Raw genomic sequence first — 15,911 nt, forward strand, 5'->3', positions numbered from 1 at the left:
AATGGCTGCAGGAAAACAGAGTGCCGCTACAGCCTCTGTACCCCCCTCCCCCCTCCCCATGTTTCATATCCTCCTCACCCAGACGTGTAAGAACGCGGGGGGGGGGAGGGGGAGGCTCCGTACACCTTCCCATTCCACCCCAGTGGACAGCCCAAGCAAAAGGCTGTCATTTTTTTAACCTTTTTTTAGTGTCCTTTTCCTTCCCACTTATCCTCCTCCCAAATCCAACCCGAGTTCCCTCCCTCTTTTTATAATCTATTAATAAAGAATAAATGATTTTTAAATGATAGTGCCTTTATTTGGTTTGAAAGCAAGCTGGGGGAAGGGGGAGGGTGGGTTCCTTACAGAAAATGAGTCAATAAAGGGGGCGGGTTTTCATGAAGGAGAAACAAACAGATATTTCACACTGTAGCCTGGCCAGTCATGAAACCGGTTTTCAAAGCTTCTCTGATGCACAGCGCTTCCTGGTGTGCTTTTCTAATCGCCCTGGTGTCTGGCTGCGCGCAATCAGAACCCACCCCGCCATAAAGGTCTCCCCCTTACTTTCACAGAGATTGTGGAGCACGCAGCAAGCAGAAATAACAATGGGGAGATTTCTTTGGCTGAGGTCAGAGCGAGTCAATAATGAGCGCCAGCGACCTTTTAAACGGCCAAATGCACATTCTACCACCATTCTGCACTTGCTTAGCCTGTAGTTAAACAGCTCCTGACTCCTGTCCAGGCTGCCTGTGTATGGCTTCATGAGCCATGGTATTAAGGGGCAGGCTGGGTCCCCAAGAATAACTATAGGCATTTCAACATCCCCAACGGTTATTTTCTGGTCCGGAAAGTAAGTCCCTTGCTGCAGCCCTTTAAACAGAGTAGTGTTCCTGAAGACGTGAGCGTCATGAACCCTTCCCGCCCAGCCCGCGTTGATGTTGGTGAAACGTCCCTTGTGATCCACAAGTGCTTGCAGCACCATTGAAAAGTACCCCTTGCGGTTTATGTACTGGGTACCCTGGTGCTCCGGTGCAAAGATAGGGATATGGGTTCCATCTATCGCCCCACCACAGTTAGGGAATCCCATTGCAGCAAAGCCATCCACTATGGCCTGCACATTTCCCAGAGTCACTACCTTTCGTAGCAGCACCTGAGTGATTGCTTTGGCTACTTGCATCACAGCAGCCCCCACAGTAGATTTGCCCACTCCAAATTGATTCCCGACTAACCGGTAGCTGTCTGGCGTTGCAAGCTTCCACAGGGCTATCGCCATGCGCTTCTCAACTGTGAGGGCTGCTCTCATCTTGGTATTCTGGCATATCAGGGCAGGGGACAGCAAGTCACAAAGTTCCATGAAAGTGCCCTTACGCATGCGAAAGTTCCGCAGCCACTGGGAATCATCCCACACCTGCAACACTATGCGATCCCACCAGTCTGTCCTTGTTTCCCTTGCCCAGAATCGGCGCTCCATGGTGTGACGAACTGGGACTGTTCTTGCTGGGGTGTGTGAATGCTGACAGGGGAGTGTGACTAGGATGGTCTGCATCGGGGGATGGGAGTCTGCCCGAGGGAACATACCTGAGCTTGTAACATGAGAACCCAGGAAGGGGTTGGAGGCCAGGTGACTCCGGGCCCGGGAAACTGAACAAAGGCTGTGGGAGGGGTCGCTGAAGGAGAGTGCTGGAAGCAGGCTGGAGAGATGGCTGGGAGGCAGAGATGGCTCTGACCCCCCCCCAAAGGGGCGTGGGCTGGGATGCCCTGGGACCCCAAGCTGGACCTAACTGAGGGGGGCCCTGTTGTCTGTGCCTGCAAGACCTGTCTTGGACTGTATTCCTGTCATCCAAATAAACCTTCTGCTTTACTGGCTGGCTGAGAGTCGCAGTGAATCGCAGGAAGCCGGGGGTGCAGGGCCCTGAGTCCCCCAATACTCCGTGACAGATGGATAGAACCTGCCCCATTAACAACATGATCTCCAAAGCACCGGGGCCCGTGGTTTCACAGAATTCAGTGTCCGTGTCCATGTCCATGTCCTCATCATGCTTGTCGCTGCGCTGCCGCCGCCGCTGCCTCCTCGCCTCGTTTTTCTGGTCCTGGCTCAGCATAAACTCCACGAGAACGCGTGAGGTGTTTACAATGTTCATGACTGCTGTCTTGAGCTGAGCGGGCTCCATGTTTGCCATGGTATGGAGTCTGCAGTGTTCACCCAGGAAAAAAGGCGCGAAATGGTTGTCTGCCGTCTGTTGCTTTCATGCAGGGAGGGAGGAGGTGAGGCTGTACCCAGAACCACCTGCGATGATGTTTTTTGTCCCATCAGGCACTGGGATCTCAACCCAGAATTCCAATGGGCGCGGGAGACTGCGGGAACTATGGGAAAGCTATGGGATAGCTACCCACAGTGCAACGCTCCAGAAATCAAAGCTAGCCACGGTACTTGGACGCACACCGCTGAATTTATGTGCTTAGTGTGGCCGCATACATTCGACTTTATACAATCTGTTTCCCAAATTCGAATTATATGGATTATTCCCGTAGTGTAGACATACCCAAAGAGTCCTGAGGAACCTTAAAGACTAACAGAAGTATTGAAGAATGATTTCAACAGTTTCCACCCCACCATCAACCTCAGCATGGACCAATCTACAAGGAAGATCCACTTCCTAGACACCACGGTACAAATAAGTGACAGTGACGTTAACACCACCGCACCCCACCGACCTCTATGCCTACCTTCATGCCTCCAGCTTCCATCCCTGACACACCACATGATCCATCGTCTACAGCCAAGCGCTGAGCTATAACCGCATTGGCTCCAACCCCTCAGACACAGACCAACTCCTACAAGATCTTCACCAAGCATTCCCAAAACTAGGATACCCACACGAGGAAATAAAGAAACAAATCAACAGAGCCAGACGTGTACCAAGAAGCCTCCTGCTGCAGGACAAGCCCAAGAAAGAAACCAACAGAACTCCACTGGCCATCACCTACAATCCTCATCTAAAACCTCTCCAATGCATCATCATCTACAACTCATCCTGGACAAAGATCCATCACTTTCACAGGCCTTAGGAGACAGGCCAGTCCTCGCCCACAAAACAAACCGCCAACCTTAAGCATATTCTCACCAGCAACCACACAACGCACCATGGTAACTCTAACTCAGGAACCAATCCATGCAACAAACCTCAATGCCAACTCTCCCCATATATTTATACCAGCGATACCATCACAGGACCTAACCAGATCAGCCACAACATCACCGGTTCATTCACTTGTACGTTCACCAATGTAGCATACACCATCTTGTGCCAGCAATGCCCCCCTGCTATGTACATCGGCCAAACTGGACAATCCCTACGTAAAAGAATAAATGGACACAAGTCAGATATTAGGAATGGCAATATACAAAAACCTGTAGGAGAACATTTCAACCTCCCTGGACACACAATAGCAAATTTAAAGGGGATCGTGCAGGAAAAAAACTTCAGGACCAAACGCCAAAGAGAAACTGCTGAACTTCAGTTCATTTCCAAATTTGACATAATGAGCTCAGGATTAAACAAAGACTGTGAATGGCTAGGCAACTACAAAAGCAGTTTCTCCTCCCTTGGTGTTCACACCTCAACTGCTAGAAGATTGCCTCATCCTCCCTGATTGAACAAACTCATTATCGCTAGGCAGATTCTTGCCTGCATATTTATACCTGCCTCTAGAAATTTCCACCACATGCGTCTGACAAAGTGGTTATTCACCCACAAAAGCTTATGCTCCAATACTTCTGTTAGTCTATAAGGTGCCACAGGACTCTTTGTTGCTTTTTATAGACTACTACAGTTACCATCTTCTTCCAGGTCTTTCAAATAAGTTTACATTTCAAAGCTCTAACTTATCTAACATGGACACACTTTTTTAACATGTCTCTAAAGGTTGAACTGTTTCTATTACATGCAAGTTGCTTAACCCTTTCTCTCCCAGTGTCACAGAAGTTTAGCTCCTGTGTGGATTGCTTGATGTTTAATAAGGTGTGACCTCTGTATGAAACCTTTCCCACAGTCCAAGCACTTGTGGGGTCTCTCTCCTGTGTGGATATCTTTATGTTTAATAAGGTGTGACCTCTGTATGAAACTTTTCCCGCAATCCAAGCACTTGTGGGGTCTCTCTCCTGTGTGGATTGCCTGATGTTTAACAAGGTGTGACCTCCGTATGAATTTTTTTCCACAGGCTAAGCACTTATGGGGTCTCTCTCCTGTGTGGATTGCCTGATGTTTAACAAGGTCTGACCTCCATATGAATTCTTTTCCACAGTTCAAACACTTCTGTGGTCTCTCTCCTGTGTGGATTGCTTGATGTTTGAGAAGGTTTGACCTCTGTATGAAACTTTTCCCACAGTCCAAGCACTTGTGGGGTCTCTCTCCTGTGTGGATTGCTTTATGTTTAATAAGGTGTGCACTCTGTATGAAACTTTTCCCACAGTCCAAGCACTTGTGGGGTCTCTCTCCTGTGTGGATTACTTTATGTTTAATAAGGTGTGACCTCTGTATGAAACTTTTCGCACAGTCCAAGCACTTATGTGGTTTCTCTCCTGTGTGGATTGCCTGATGTTTAGTAAGGTCTGACCTCTGTATGAAACTTTTCCCACAGTCCAAGCACTTATGTGGTCTCTCTCCTGTGTGGATTGCCTGATGTCTAATAAGGTCTGACCTCTGTATGAAACTTTTCCCACAGTACAAGCACTTGTGCGATCTCTCTCCTGTGTGGATTGCCTGATGCTTAACAAGGTCTGACCTCCGTAGGAATTTTTTCTCACAGTTCAAACACTTATGGGGTCTCTCTCCTGTGTGGATTGCTTGATGTTTAACAAGGTTTGACCTCTGTATGAAACTTTTTCCACAGTCCAAGCACTTGTGGGATCTCTCTCCTGTGTGGATTTCCTGATGTCTAATAAGGTGTGACCTCTGTATGAAACTTTTCCCACAGTCCAAGCACTTGTGGGGTCTCTCTCCTGTGTGGATTGCCTGATGTTTAGAAAGGGATGATCTGTTCCTGAAACATTTCCCACAGTCTAAGCACTTATGTGGTCTCTCTCCTGTGTGGATTGCCTGATGTTTAACAAGGTGTGACCTTCGTATGAAATTTTTTCCACAGTTCAAACACTTATGTGGTCTCTCTCCTGTGTGGGTTTCCTGATGTCTAATAAGGTGTGACCTCTGTATGAAACTTTTCCCACAGTCCAAGCACTTGTGGGGTCTCTCTCCTGTGTGGATTGCCTGATGTTTAGAAAGGGATGATCTGTTCCTGAAACATTTCCCACAGTCTAAGCACTTATGTGGTCTCTCTCCTGTGTGGACTGACTGATGTTTAACAAGGTGTGACCTTCGTATGAAATTTTTTCCACAGTTCAAACACTTATGGGGTCTCTCTCCTGTGTGGATTGCTTGATGTTTAACAAGGTATGACCTCCGTATGAAACTTTTCCCACAGTCCAGGCACTTGTGGGGTCTCTCTCCTGTGTGCATTCCTTTATGTTCAATAAGATTTGACCTCTGTATGAAACTTTTCCCACAGTCCAAGCACTTATGTGGTCTCTCTCCAGTGTGGATGGCCTGATGTTTAGTAAGGTCTGACCTCTGTATGAAACTTTTCCCACAGTCCAAGCACTTATGGGGTCTCTCCCCTGTCTGGATTCTCTGATGTGTAATTAATTCTGATTTCCAATTCAAACAGTTTCCACATTCGAGGCATTGATAGGGTTTCTCTCCCATGTGGCTTTTCCCATGGTTATTAAGATCTGAGCAGTTATTGAAGCTTTCCCCATGGGCCAAGTATTGAAGGGGTTTCCCTCCAGTATGGATTGTCTGATGTGTCACAAGCAGTGATCTGAAAATGAACCCTTTTCCACATTCGAGGCACTGATAGGGTTTCTCTTCCTTAGGATTGGTCTGCTGGGCTGTGGGATCCTTGTCTCCTCCCCCACATATAATAGATTCATCCACTTTCTTCCTTGGGTGGTTTTTCAGTCGCCTCTCTGACTTGTGCCAATTTCCCCAGTCTTCTCCCTCTTCCAAGCACTGGGATAAACTCCCTTCAGCACTTCCCACAACGGTCCCCTGTGGTTCCACTTGCCCAGGAACTTCCTCATGATGATTCCCATCCTTCTTTTCATCCACTGTCTCATCACCTGTTGGGAGATAGAGACAATACAGACAGGAGTCATTGTGCAGGGGAGAAAGAGGAATAGCACCAAGGGAAAACCCAATATGTTAACACTGTGAAGACTGAGCAACTGGATTTTGCCTCCAGATCCCACCCAAACACTCCCAGGGATGGAAAGTTGGGAAGGAAACTCCTGCAGCTAACAGGACGCGTGGAAAGCCGTGAATGGTATCTGTTGACTACAGCCCTGGTTGAGGTGAGGAAGAACTAAGGGCTCTTACTCACAGCATATTTTTGGGATTCTCAGCTTTTTCCTTCATTCATCAGATGGTTTCTGTTTCAGTCCTCACCTGTGCGATTGCCTCTCAGGATCTCTCTTTCCTCATAGACCTGGAGATCCGGGACCCACAGTTCTTCCCCTCGTTCCAGGTGGGAGATCAGTTCAGGTTTGGGAATGGGAAATCCTGAACAGGGAGTGAAAAGAGACAAGGTCGGGGCACATGGAGGATTGGAAGATTTTCTGTCACAAAGGGCATTCTGTGAGTGGTACCTCTCACCATGATCTGCTGGGGGAACATGGAATCCAACAGCACGGGAACATGATCACTGAGGCCTCTTGGGAGAAGCAGACGTCTGGGGAGGTGGGGGGAATTGTTACGCCCTCACAAGGAGTTCACAGGATCTATGTGCTGTTGGGCCTTGCTGATGCGCACACAGCTCTGGAGTTAGACCACTTCCTATTTCTAAATCTGCAGAGTCCAGAGTCTTCCCCACGGCTTGAGCTATTCCCAAGAAGGGAAATGAAGAGGGATTTTGTGCGTCAGTAAGAAACAATACAGACAGCACAATGAATGACTTCTGCCCCCCGAATGCTGGAGGGGTAGGCATGGTTTCGCATGTCCATTAGGTTTTGATACCCGTGTCCCAATGAAAGTCCCTCTCACGTGGCAGCTGCACATTCTGGAACCCATTCCCCTCCAATCTAACTGACCAGGGAAGAACCTGACCAGAGTCAGAAATGAAGACCTCACGGCTTCTAATAACCGAGGGGACAGGAATCCCTTACCCAGCGAGGTCACCATCTCATAGTTCTCCTGCATGACGTCCCTGTAGAGGGCTCTCTGACTGGGGTCCAGCAGAGCTCCCTGACCCTGGGTAAAATACACAGCCACCTCCTCGAAGGTCACCGGCAACTGAAACAACAAGAGACCCCCACTCAGCCCCTGCTGCCCCAGCCACAATCCCACTAGTCACAGGAGAGGAAGAAAGAAAAAAAACTTCTTGTAAGCTCTGGGAGGACCAGAGTAGCAGAATCCCACCCCCTCCCTGCTCAGAGCGCCAGGAGTGTTCATGAGGCGGGGAGAAGGTGAGACTTCCTAGTCCCCCCAGCAGCAGATGGAGGAGGGCAGGGTCTTCTCATTTACCAATTACCACACACTTGCCAGCCACAGGCTGATATGGGAAGCAGAGCACTGAGCCAGGGACAGGGACAGGAATCCCAAAAGCTTCCCTTCATATTTCACAGCAGCCTCTGGCCAGTGGGTTCAGGCTCCAGCACTGGGAGTATGGAAAATGTTCCCAGCACTGCCCAGGAGGGTTATGACCTCTTTGACAAATGGTGGTATGCCCTCTCCTACTCAGTAAATCAGCAGGTTTATCACACCCTGTCTCCTCCCTGCCTCTCCCTCCCGCCGTCCAGCAGCTCCCTGAAAATCCACTACCTGAGCTGACTCCATCACGGCCATTTCCCTTCCCTGTCCCCTGGAAGATGGGACGATCTTGAGTGAAATCTGGATGTGATTCCTCAGCCTGTCGGGGGCGATTGGGAAGGTTTCAGAGGGGGCTTGAGTGCATGTTACAGCCTGATTCCCCCAGGTTCTCGTCCTGCAGAGAGATGCTCTGGACTCTTCCACACTGGAAAGAAACCCAGTTAGTTCATTAACACCCAGGCCAGGGCCCTCCCAGCAGAACTAAACCCCAAGGGGCACTTTTAAACTCTTCCCATAAGAGAGTCTCTGAGCCCAATGCTGGAAAAAGAGCAGAACCAAATGAGCCACCTTGGGGGATTCCCCCTGACATTGTCGTGTCACCCCTCTAACTCTCCCCTTCCCCCCCAAGTAGTGTGGTGTTCAGCCAAGTCAGGAACTGGCTTTTCCTCTCTCAGCTCCTCCCCTTGTTCCCAGGGGGATGCAGGGAATGGATCTGGGCAGGTCTGGGATCTGGGAACCTCCCTCCCCCTTTTGTTGTTCCTGGTTTCCCCTTCCAGTCTCTCCTCTGTCCCTTTTTATCCTTTTCCCTTAGGAAAACCGGCGACTGCACCATTGTCCTGGGCCTTTGCTCTCATGCCATCAGATCAAGGAATTTGATCGTTCCCCTTTATTAGACGTTGGTGAGGCCTCATCTGGAATACTGTGTCCAGTTTTTGGTCCCAGACAAGAAGGATGTGGAAAAATTGGAAAGAGTCCAGCGAAGGGCAACAAAAATGATTAGGGGTCTGGAGCACATGACTTATGTGGAGAGGCTGAGGGAAATGGGATTGTTTATTCTCCTGAAGAGAAGAATGAGGGGGGATTTGATAACTGCTTTCAACTACCTGAGGGGGGGGGGTTCCAAAGAGGATGGAGCTCAGCTGTTCTCAGTGGTGGCAGATGACAGAACAAGGAGCAATGATCTCAAGTTGAAGTGGGGGAGGTCTAGGTTGGATATTAGGAAAAACTTTTTCTCTAGGAGGGTGGTGAAGCACTGGAATGCGTTACCTAGGGAAGTGGTGTAGTCTCCTTCTTTGGAGTTTTTTAAGGCCCGGCTTGACAAAGCCCTGGCTGGGATGATTTAGTTAGGAATTAGTCCTGCTTTGAGCAGGGGGTTAGACTAGATGATCTCCTGAGATCCCTTCCAACCCTCATATTCTTTGATTCTATGATTAGGCAGCTCAGTCACTGCCACTGCTAACAGGGGTATGAACCTGGCTGTGTCCATGGGGGCAGCAGCTCTGGGACTCGCAGACACACAGGGAGCCAAACTCACCATCCAGTCCCTGAAAGGGGCCCTTTGTGCTGAGTCACTTTCCTGCCCAGTCCCAGCCCTTTACCCCCAGGTCTCTCCAATACCTGCAGGCTTCGGCTCGGGGGCTGGTGTGTGCAGAACCCGGGCCTGCACCAGGGGCTGGTTCCAGCCACCACAGCAAGTCCCCACCTGGGCTGGACACAGAGGGGATTTAACAAAGGTCTCTCCTCTGCTGGGTAAGAAGCAGCTTCTAGGTTTGGGCTCCCAGACCAAAATGCAGGAGGCAGCAGCTTCGGACCCAGGGAAGCTCAACTCCAGAGCTCTAATATCCTGAGAAGAGACACACACCCGCCGCCTCCTCTCCCTTAGCAATAACCAGAGCCCTTTGGTGGCAACACCCGATTAACTAGCTGCCCTGGACTCTACCCCCAGCCCCCAGGGACAGCCAGTGTTAGCTAACCAGGGCACAGTATGCAGCCTGTTTGACTCATCAAGGACCCCGCCCCTCCAGCCTAGGGTGACCAGATGTCCCGGTTTTATAGGGACAGTCCTGATTTTTGGGTATTTTTCTTATATAGGCTCCTATTACCCCCACTCCCTGTCCCAAATTTTTGACATTTGCTGTCTGGTCACCCTACTCCAGCCTCTGCTTGAACCAAGTCAGAAGACTTATAAGAAAGCAATGAAAAGGTCATGGGAGACACACTTAACCCCTCCAGACAAGGGTGACAGGATTAAGGCAACTCCGCTAGCCTCATTTGCATAGAAGATGGGACAGGGCGGCACCTCAATTAGCATACAGACTGGAGAACAGAGATTCCAAAGCAAGAACTGCACTGAACTCTGGGACCAGAAAAACAAGGAAGCAATGCATCATGGGGGAGTCTCTGCTCCAGATGTTAATGAATCCACGCCTGCAAATTCTCAATTACTGAGAGACAATTTAGGCTCATTGATATATTTGCTTTTGACAAACAACTCTCTGTATAACTTTTCATGAGTGACTTACCCAAGTATTTGGATTCTAATATCTAAACTGTATTGTTAAATTTATTCCCCTAAATTTGAGTTATTGCTAATTATGTATTTCATTATCTTTGACTTTTAAAATGAACTTTGTATTTGTGGATAATCTGAGCACTAAACCCAGATGTACACGCACTCTTTTCTTAACCTGTGTGTTATGTAATTTTTTTTACATTAGCTTTAATAAATCCTTTATTGGTATCCAAAATATTGATGCTGCCTAATTGCATTGTGAGCTCCCTGGAAGGAACACCACCCATAACCAGGAATGGTCAGTTCCTATTGTCTAGCTTGAACAAAACAACTTTGGTATACGCTCTTGAGCCATCAGTTTACACATAAACAAATCTAGTGATCTCCCTTGAACCATTGTTGTTTCCCTACAAAACCCCCTACCCACGCTCAAGTAAGTGCTCTGATGCCTGGATCCAAAATCTGCATCAGTTCCATTGGGACTTCATCTTCTCCTGACTGATCGTGCTGGGGGCTCTGCCTGTCTCCAGCACTCCAGACCCTCAGCTACCACCATCTCCTGGGAGCCCCGATCGATTAAAGCATCATGGAGTGGTGAGAACCCAGCTCTGTCTCTCTCTCGGTATAGCCTTCTGACCCTGACTTGTGTGATCAGTTACAGTTTTCTAAACCTGACTTTTATAATCAAAATTAAGTTAGATTTAATATTATAACTGTTTTGTTTGGCTCCCGTATGGTTATTACCTGGCAATAAATAACTTTCATGGTTAAGCTGGTTGCTTCGCTCTCCCTCTCCCCACCCCCCCCTCACTGCCCGTGGGTGTTTGTGGCTACCCCAGTTGTGCTGCAGCAACGCTCCTCCTCGTACCTAAACTAAAGATCCCCGCAGCACCCAAAAATCCTGTGGGGTTTGCTCATCAAGTGGGTTACTACCAGAACGACTGTAACGTGAAAGTGGAGACAGGGACGTGCTGAACCTGGGGCACGAGGGTGGGAACTTGGAGGTGCTGCTCAACCCAGCCTGCTGAGTCCAGGGATATAAAAGGGGTCAGCTTGGGAGTGCTGATTAACCCGGCCCTGTGTGTGTGTGCGTGCGCGCATCTGATTCTGGGGCTGGAAGAACCCAGCCCTGGGGAACCTATGTCCTGCAGGATAGCTACACTGGGAGGGGACTTGTAGCAGAGAGAAGTAGAGCACTCTATGAGAACACAGGTGACACAAGCAGTACATTGATAGAATTACAGAATTCCCCCCCCCCCGAAAAGTAACCCTAATAAATGAGTGTACACCAAAGTAATGGGCAAAACTGGTAACGGCCGGCAGAGACTGATCCCATTGGCCCATCTACACTTACCCCCTGCCATACCCAGCAAAAACAACAAGGAGTCTGGTGGCACCTTAAAGACTAACAGATTTATTTGGGAATAAGCTTTCGTGAGTAAAAACCTCACTTCTTTGGATGCATAAATAAATCTCTTAGTCTTTAAGGTGCCACCACACTCCTTGTTGTTTTTGTATATACAGACTAACATGGCTACCCCCTGATACTTCATACCCAGCAGTGACTCTGGATTGTCACCAGCGTGGCTGAGATCTGAATCCTGCACGTAAATCAGACCAGGGCCCTAGGCAGCCCGGGTGCCTGTGGATATTTGCCTTGTAGCTTCTGATCCCTGAGGGGTTAGTCCCCTGCTCACCCCCAAAGCTCATTTCACCAGTTCCAGGAAAAATGTTCAGTGCCTCATGCTCTCCTACCCCATGGGGCAGAGGGGCTACCATTGCTTGTATCTCTTACCATCCCTGTGACCAGTTACTGCATCGAGTGCAATTCCCTTCCTGATGCCGTGAATGAGGGATTCCACTGATTGCTCCTGTAAGGATAAGGCCTTTTCTTGTAGCCATATTGTGAGGCCTATGGCCTTTGTCTGCAGCCATATTAGGAGAGCAGGAGCCCTGAGCTAAGAAGCAGGAAGTCACATGATCACATTCCTTCTAAATTGCATTAAATCAATGCAGTATCAGGCTGTTAAAAAGGAGACCCTGTCCTAATAGCCCCCACTATCACCAGATAAAGAAACAGATCTTAAAATGGTTAAAGAAAACTGAGTTTGGTAGCATTCCAAACCACTTATCAATAGTTGTGGTTGGGAAATCCTCATTTCTTTATTAAAAAGAAGAACAGGAGTACTTGTGGCACTTTAGAGACTAACACATTTATTAGAGCATAAGCATATATGCATCCGAAGAAGTGGGCTGTAGTCCACGAAAGCTTATGCTCTAATAAATGTGTTAGTCTCTAAGGTGCCACAAGTACTCCTGTTCTTCTTTTTGCGGATACAGACTAACACGGCTGCTACTCTGAAACCTGTCATTTCTTTATTTTTTTGTCTCTATCATCCCCACTTCCCTCTTGTTTGTCTGTATGATCTCTGTCTGTTTCTTTGATTGTTTCTGTCTGTTACATAATTGATTTTGGTAGGTGTAAACTAATTAAGGGAGTGGGGTATGATTCGATGGAGAATTTTGTTACAATGTTAGGATTGGTTAGTAAAATTTTAGTAAAATGATTGGTTAAGGTACAGCTAAGTGCAAAATGGCATCGAATGTTACAGGATTGTACGGCCATTCTAGATATATGGATCCTTTGGAAAGGGAAGCTGTAAAAGCATGAAGCTAGTATGCCTCAAAGGGCCAGACACAACAAGGTAATAAAAGAAAAACAAAATTTATTTATGTATTTAAATCAGTCAGCACTGAACTCAAATTACAATAGTGCAATAGAAACAGGAACTGTTACAGTATCACCCTGAGATGTGATTGTCAAGCTACTAGCAACTGTTAATATTTCCCATGATTATTTGCTATTAAGAATATGAATTCCATGGCACAATGACGTCCCTCTGCACAATGTTAATGAAGTTTAGGATGAAGAGCTCTGAGTAATAGAAATAATATTTTTAAAAGAAACTAATTTAAAGGCGTGAAACTGCACAGACTGGATTCCAAGAGGAGTCAAACGCAGGGGACCAGGCATCCTGGCTAAGACACATTTATGAGGCGCTGGGTGGCTTTACAAACATAGAAACTGTGAACTGGATTATTTTAAACACTAAAAGTAAGTACCTGTGACAATGATATTTTTTCGTGGGGGGGGGCTGTAAATATTTCCCTGGATCAAGTCTCCATTAACAGCTCAAAGAACAGGAGTACTTGTGGCACCTTAGAGACTAACAAATTTATTAGAGCAGAAGTCCACGAAAGCTTATGCTCTAATAAATTTGTTAGTCTCTAAGGTGCCACAAGTACTCCTGTTCCTTTTGCGGATACAGACTAACACGGCTGCTACTCTGAAACCTGTCATTAGCAGCTCAGTGGCATCTTATACAGGAGAGGGGCCCTGTCCAGGCTCTGCGATGCACTGGGCCTTTAAGGACACGGCTCTGGGAAATGGGAGCTGAGATCCTGGGAAGGGGGGAGGAAAAGCCCCTCTACCCCACCCCCCCTTATTTTTGCAACCACTGCAGCTGGCTCACCCCATCTGGGGGTCTTCTACCCCCTGCACCCCGGCTCCCACCCCCCTCAGTCCCCCACATGCCTCTGTCCCAGCCCCAGCACGGCCCGGCCGGGCTCCCCCCGCCCCGCACACACCGGGAGCTGGCGGCAGTTTTCCCGGGCCCCGGGCAGGGAATCGCAGCCAGCTCCGCTGGGAGCAGCCCGGGGGTGACGGGGCCGGTCTCTCTTACCTTCCCTGCGAGCGGGGTGAACCTACACAAACAGCTCTCGCTCCCAATTCCCTACTTGGGTGTACTGAGCATGCGCACCCAAACTGAGCATGCCCAGTACCCTTCGCTGTAGCCACTGCCCTCTCTCTGCCCTTACTTCTGCTTACGATTTGCTGCCTCCTCTTTGGAGGAGTTAAAAGGATTAAGGGGGCAAAGCGCAGCACGGGGCTGTCAGGGTCTGAGCAGGAGACAGTAATTTACTGGCGGGGAGACTCAAGCTACTGGAGTGAGCAGCAGAGGGGCTGAAGGGGAAAAGTCAGGGGTGGGGTGTGGGAGCTGGGGTTAAGCCCGGGGGGAGAGGGGTGGAGACGCTGCCAGACCCCGTGCAGGGACAAAACCCCCGTTTAGGGAGGGGAGAGGGAGGAACAGTGACCCCGTGGGATGAGCCACCCACTGTGCTCGCTAATCTAGGGGTGTGGGGGGTGCAGAAGCTGTTTTCGTTCTGCTCACAGGATGCTGCACAGCCCCGGAGCAGAGGGCGGGTTCCTGGGACTGGGGTCTTAAAGGCACAGGCCTCCAATTCCTAGCCTATCAAAGCTTAATCACCGCAGCTCCTCTCTATCCTATACAAGTGTTGCAGGGCCAGGGCCAGGGCTGCCCGGGGCGGGGGCAAGTGGGCCCCACGAGTATGTCAAAGGCTGCCCCCGCCTCTTGTCATCCCCCAAGCCCCTGTGCTACCCCCCTGCCCAGCACCCCTCTGACTCCCTATGCCCAGTGCCACACCACCCAGAGACCCCCACAAACCCCCATGCCCAGTGCCCTCCCACAGACCACTCCCCCACCCACTCAGAATCCCCCCACAGATCCTCTCACTGCCCAGGCCCCCTAGCTGGAGACCCCCCACAGCCCTCCCACAACTGCACAGTGCCCTGCACCTCGCCGCCCAGAGCCCCCCCACAGATTCCCTCACTGCCCAGTGCCCCCCACTGCCCAAAGGCCACAACTGCACAGTGCCCCGCACAGAGCCCCCACACTTCCCAGCACCCCAACACACACTGATCTCCCCCACTACACAGCCCCTCGAACACACACAGTTCTCCCCAACCCCCACTGCACAGCACCACCCCCCAGACCCACTAGAGACCTACTCTCCCACACCCTAACCCCCAGCCACAATAGCAGGTGTGACGGCACGTATAGAAACCCTCCTGTTTTGCAACTGGGTGCGGTTTCCGTCGCTACACCCGACCCGACCCACCAGTGAAGCGACCCCACTAGGCTAGGAGCCAGAGCGGGACCTGCCTGCTGGATGCTTCCTGGGAGCCGCTCCAGGTAAGCACTGCTGGGCTCACCTGGCCCCCTGGCAGGTCCCTCTTGGGGGGACTCCCCTCAGACCCACTGCCCTCAGCCCCCACCCGGACCCGGTTCCCTCAGCCTACCACGCAGTGACTTCCCTGTGCCCCCCACCCTCAATCCACTGCCCTCAGCCCCCACCCTGACCCTGTTCCCTCTGCCTCCCCCACAATCCCTCCCCTCCCCTGATCATCTCAGCCGACACACTGCCCTCAGCCCCCACCCTGACTCTGTTCCCTCAGCCTCCCCTGCAGTGTCCTCTCTGTGCCCCCCACCCTCAATCCACTGCCCTTAGCCCCCACCCTGACCCTGTTCCCTCTGCCTTCCCCACAGCCCCTCCCCTCCCCCCCGATCATCTCACCCAACTCACTGCCCTCAGCCCCCACCCTGACTCTGTTCCCTCAGCCTCCCCAGCAGTGTCCCCCTTGTCCCCTCCACCCTCAATCCACTGCCCTCAGTCCCTGCCCCTGTTCCAACAGCCTCCCCCACAGTCCTTCCCCTCCCCTCCCTCCGATCATCTCACCCTGCATGGATGTGGAAATCTGTCCCAGATTCCAGGCTGTCCGATTCCAGGCTGTCGTTAGCCCCTGAGGCAAAAGATCAACAGAGGTTTCCAAAGGGAAGTTTGCAGCCTTTGCTCAGACCCAAACATTTTCACTTAAAAAAATAAATAAATAAATACCTAAACCCATCCTGACACCC

At 50.1% G+C, this 15,911-nt stretch overlaps 1 protein-coding gene across 2 annotated transcripts; it reads right to left on the reverse strand.

Annotated features, from left to right (window-relative positions):
- Nucleotides 1–276: 276 nt before the first annotated feature.
- On the reverse strand, nt 277–14,068 carry LOC135974999 (zinc finger protein 585A-like). Of its 2 annotated transcripts, XM_065564832.1 has the most exons (5): nt 13,878–14,067; nt 7,854–8,046; nt 7,199–7,325; nt 6,483–6,596; nt 277–6,157 (listed from the first exon to the last, which is right to left on the reverse strand). In XM_065564832.1, the coding sequence occupies exons 2-5, from the start codon at nt 7,875–7,877 to the stop codon at nt 3,957–3,959; spliced, it is 2,466 nt and encodes an 821-aa protein (XP_065420904.1). In that variant the 5' UTR covers nt 7,878–8,046; nt 13,878–14,067; the 3' UTR covers nt 277–3,956. The 2 variants fall into 2 exon arrangements, with proteins under 2 accessions (XP_065420904.1, XP_065420905.1); XM_065564833.1 differs by lacking the exon at nt 7,854–8,046 and having other exon boundaries at nt 13,878–14,068.
- Nucleotides 14,069–15,911: the final 1,843 nt, after the last annotated feature.

The sequence above is a fragment of the Chrysemys picta genome, chromosome 12, assembly GCF_011386835.1.
Source record: "Chrysemys picta bellii isolate R12L10 chromosome 12, ASM1138683v2, whole genome shotgun sequence".
Taxonomy (NCBI): domain Eukaryota; kingdom Metazoa; phylum Chordata; order Testudines; family Emydidae; genus Chrysemys; species Chrysemys picta.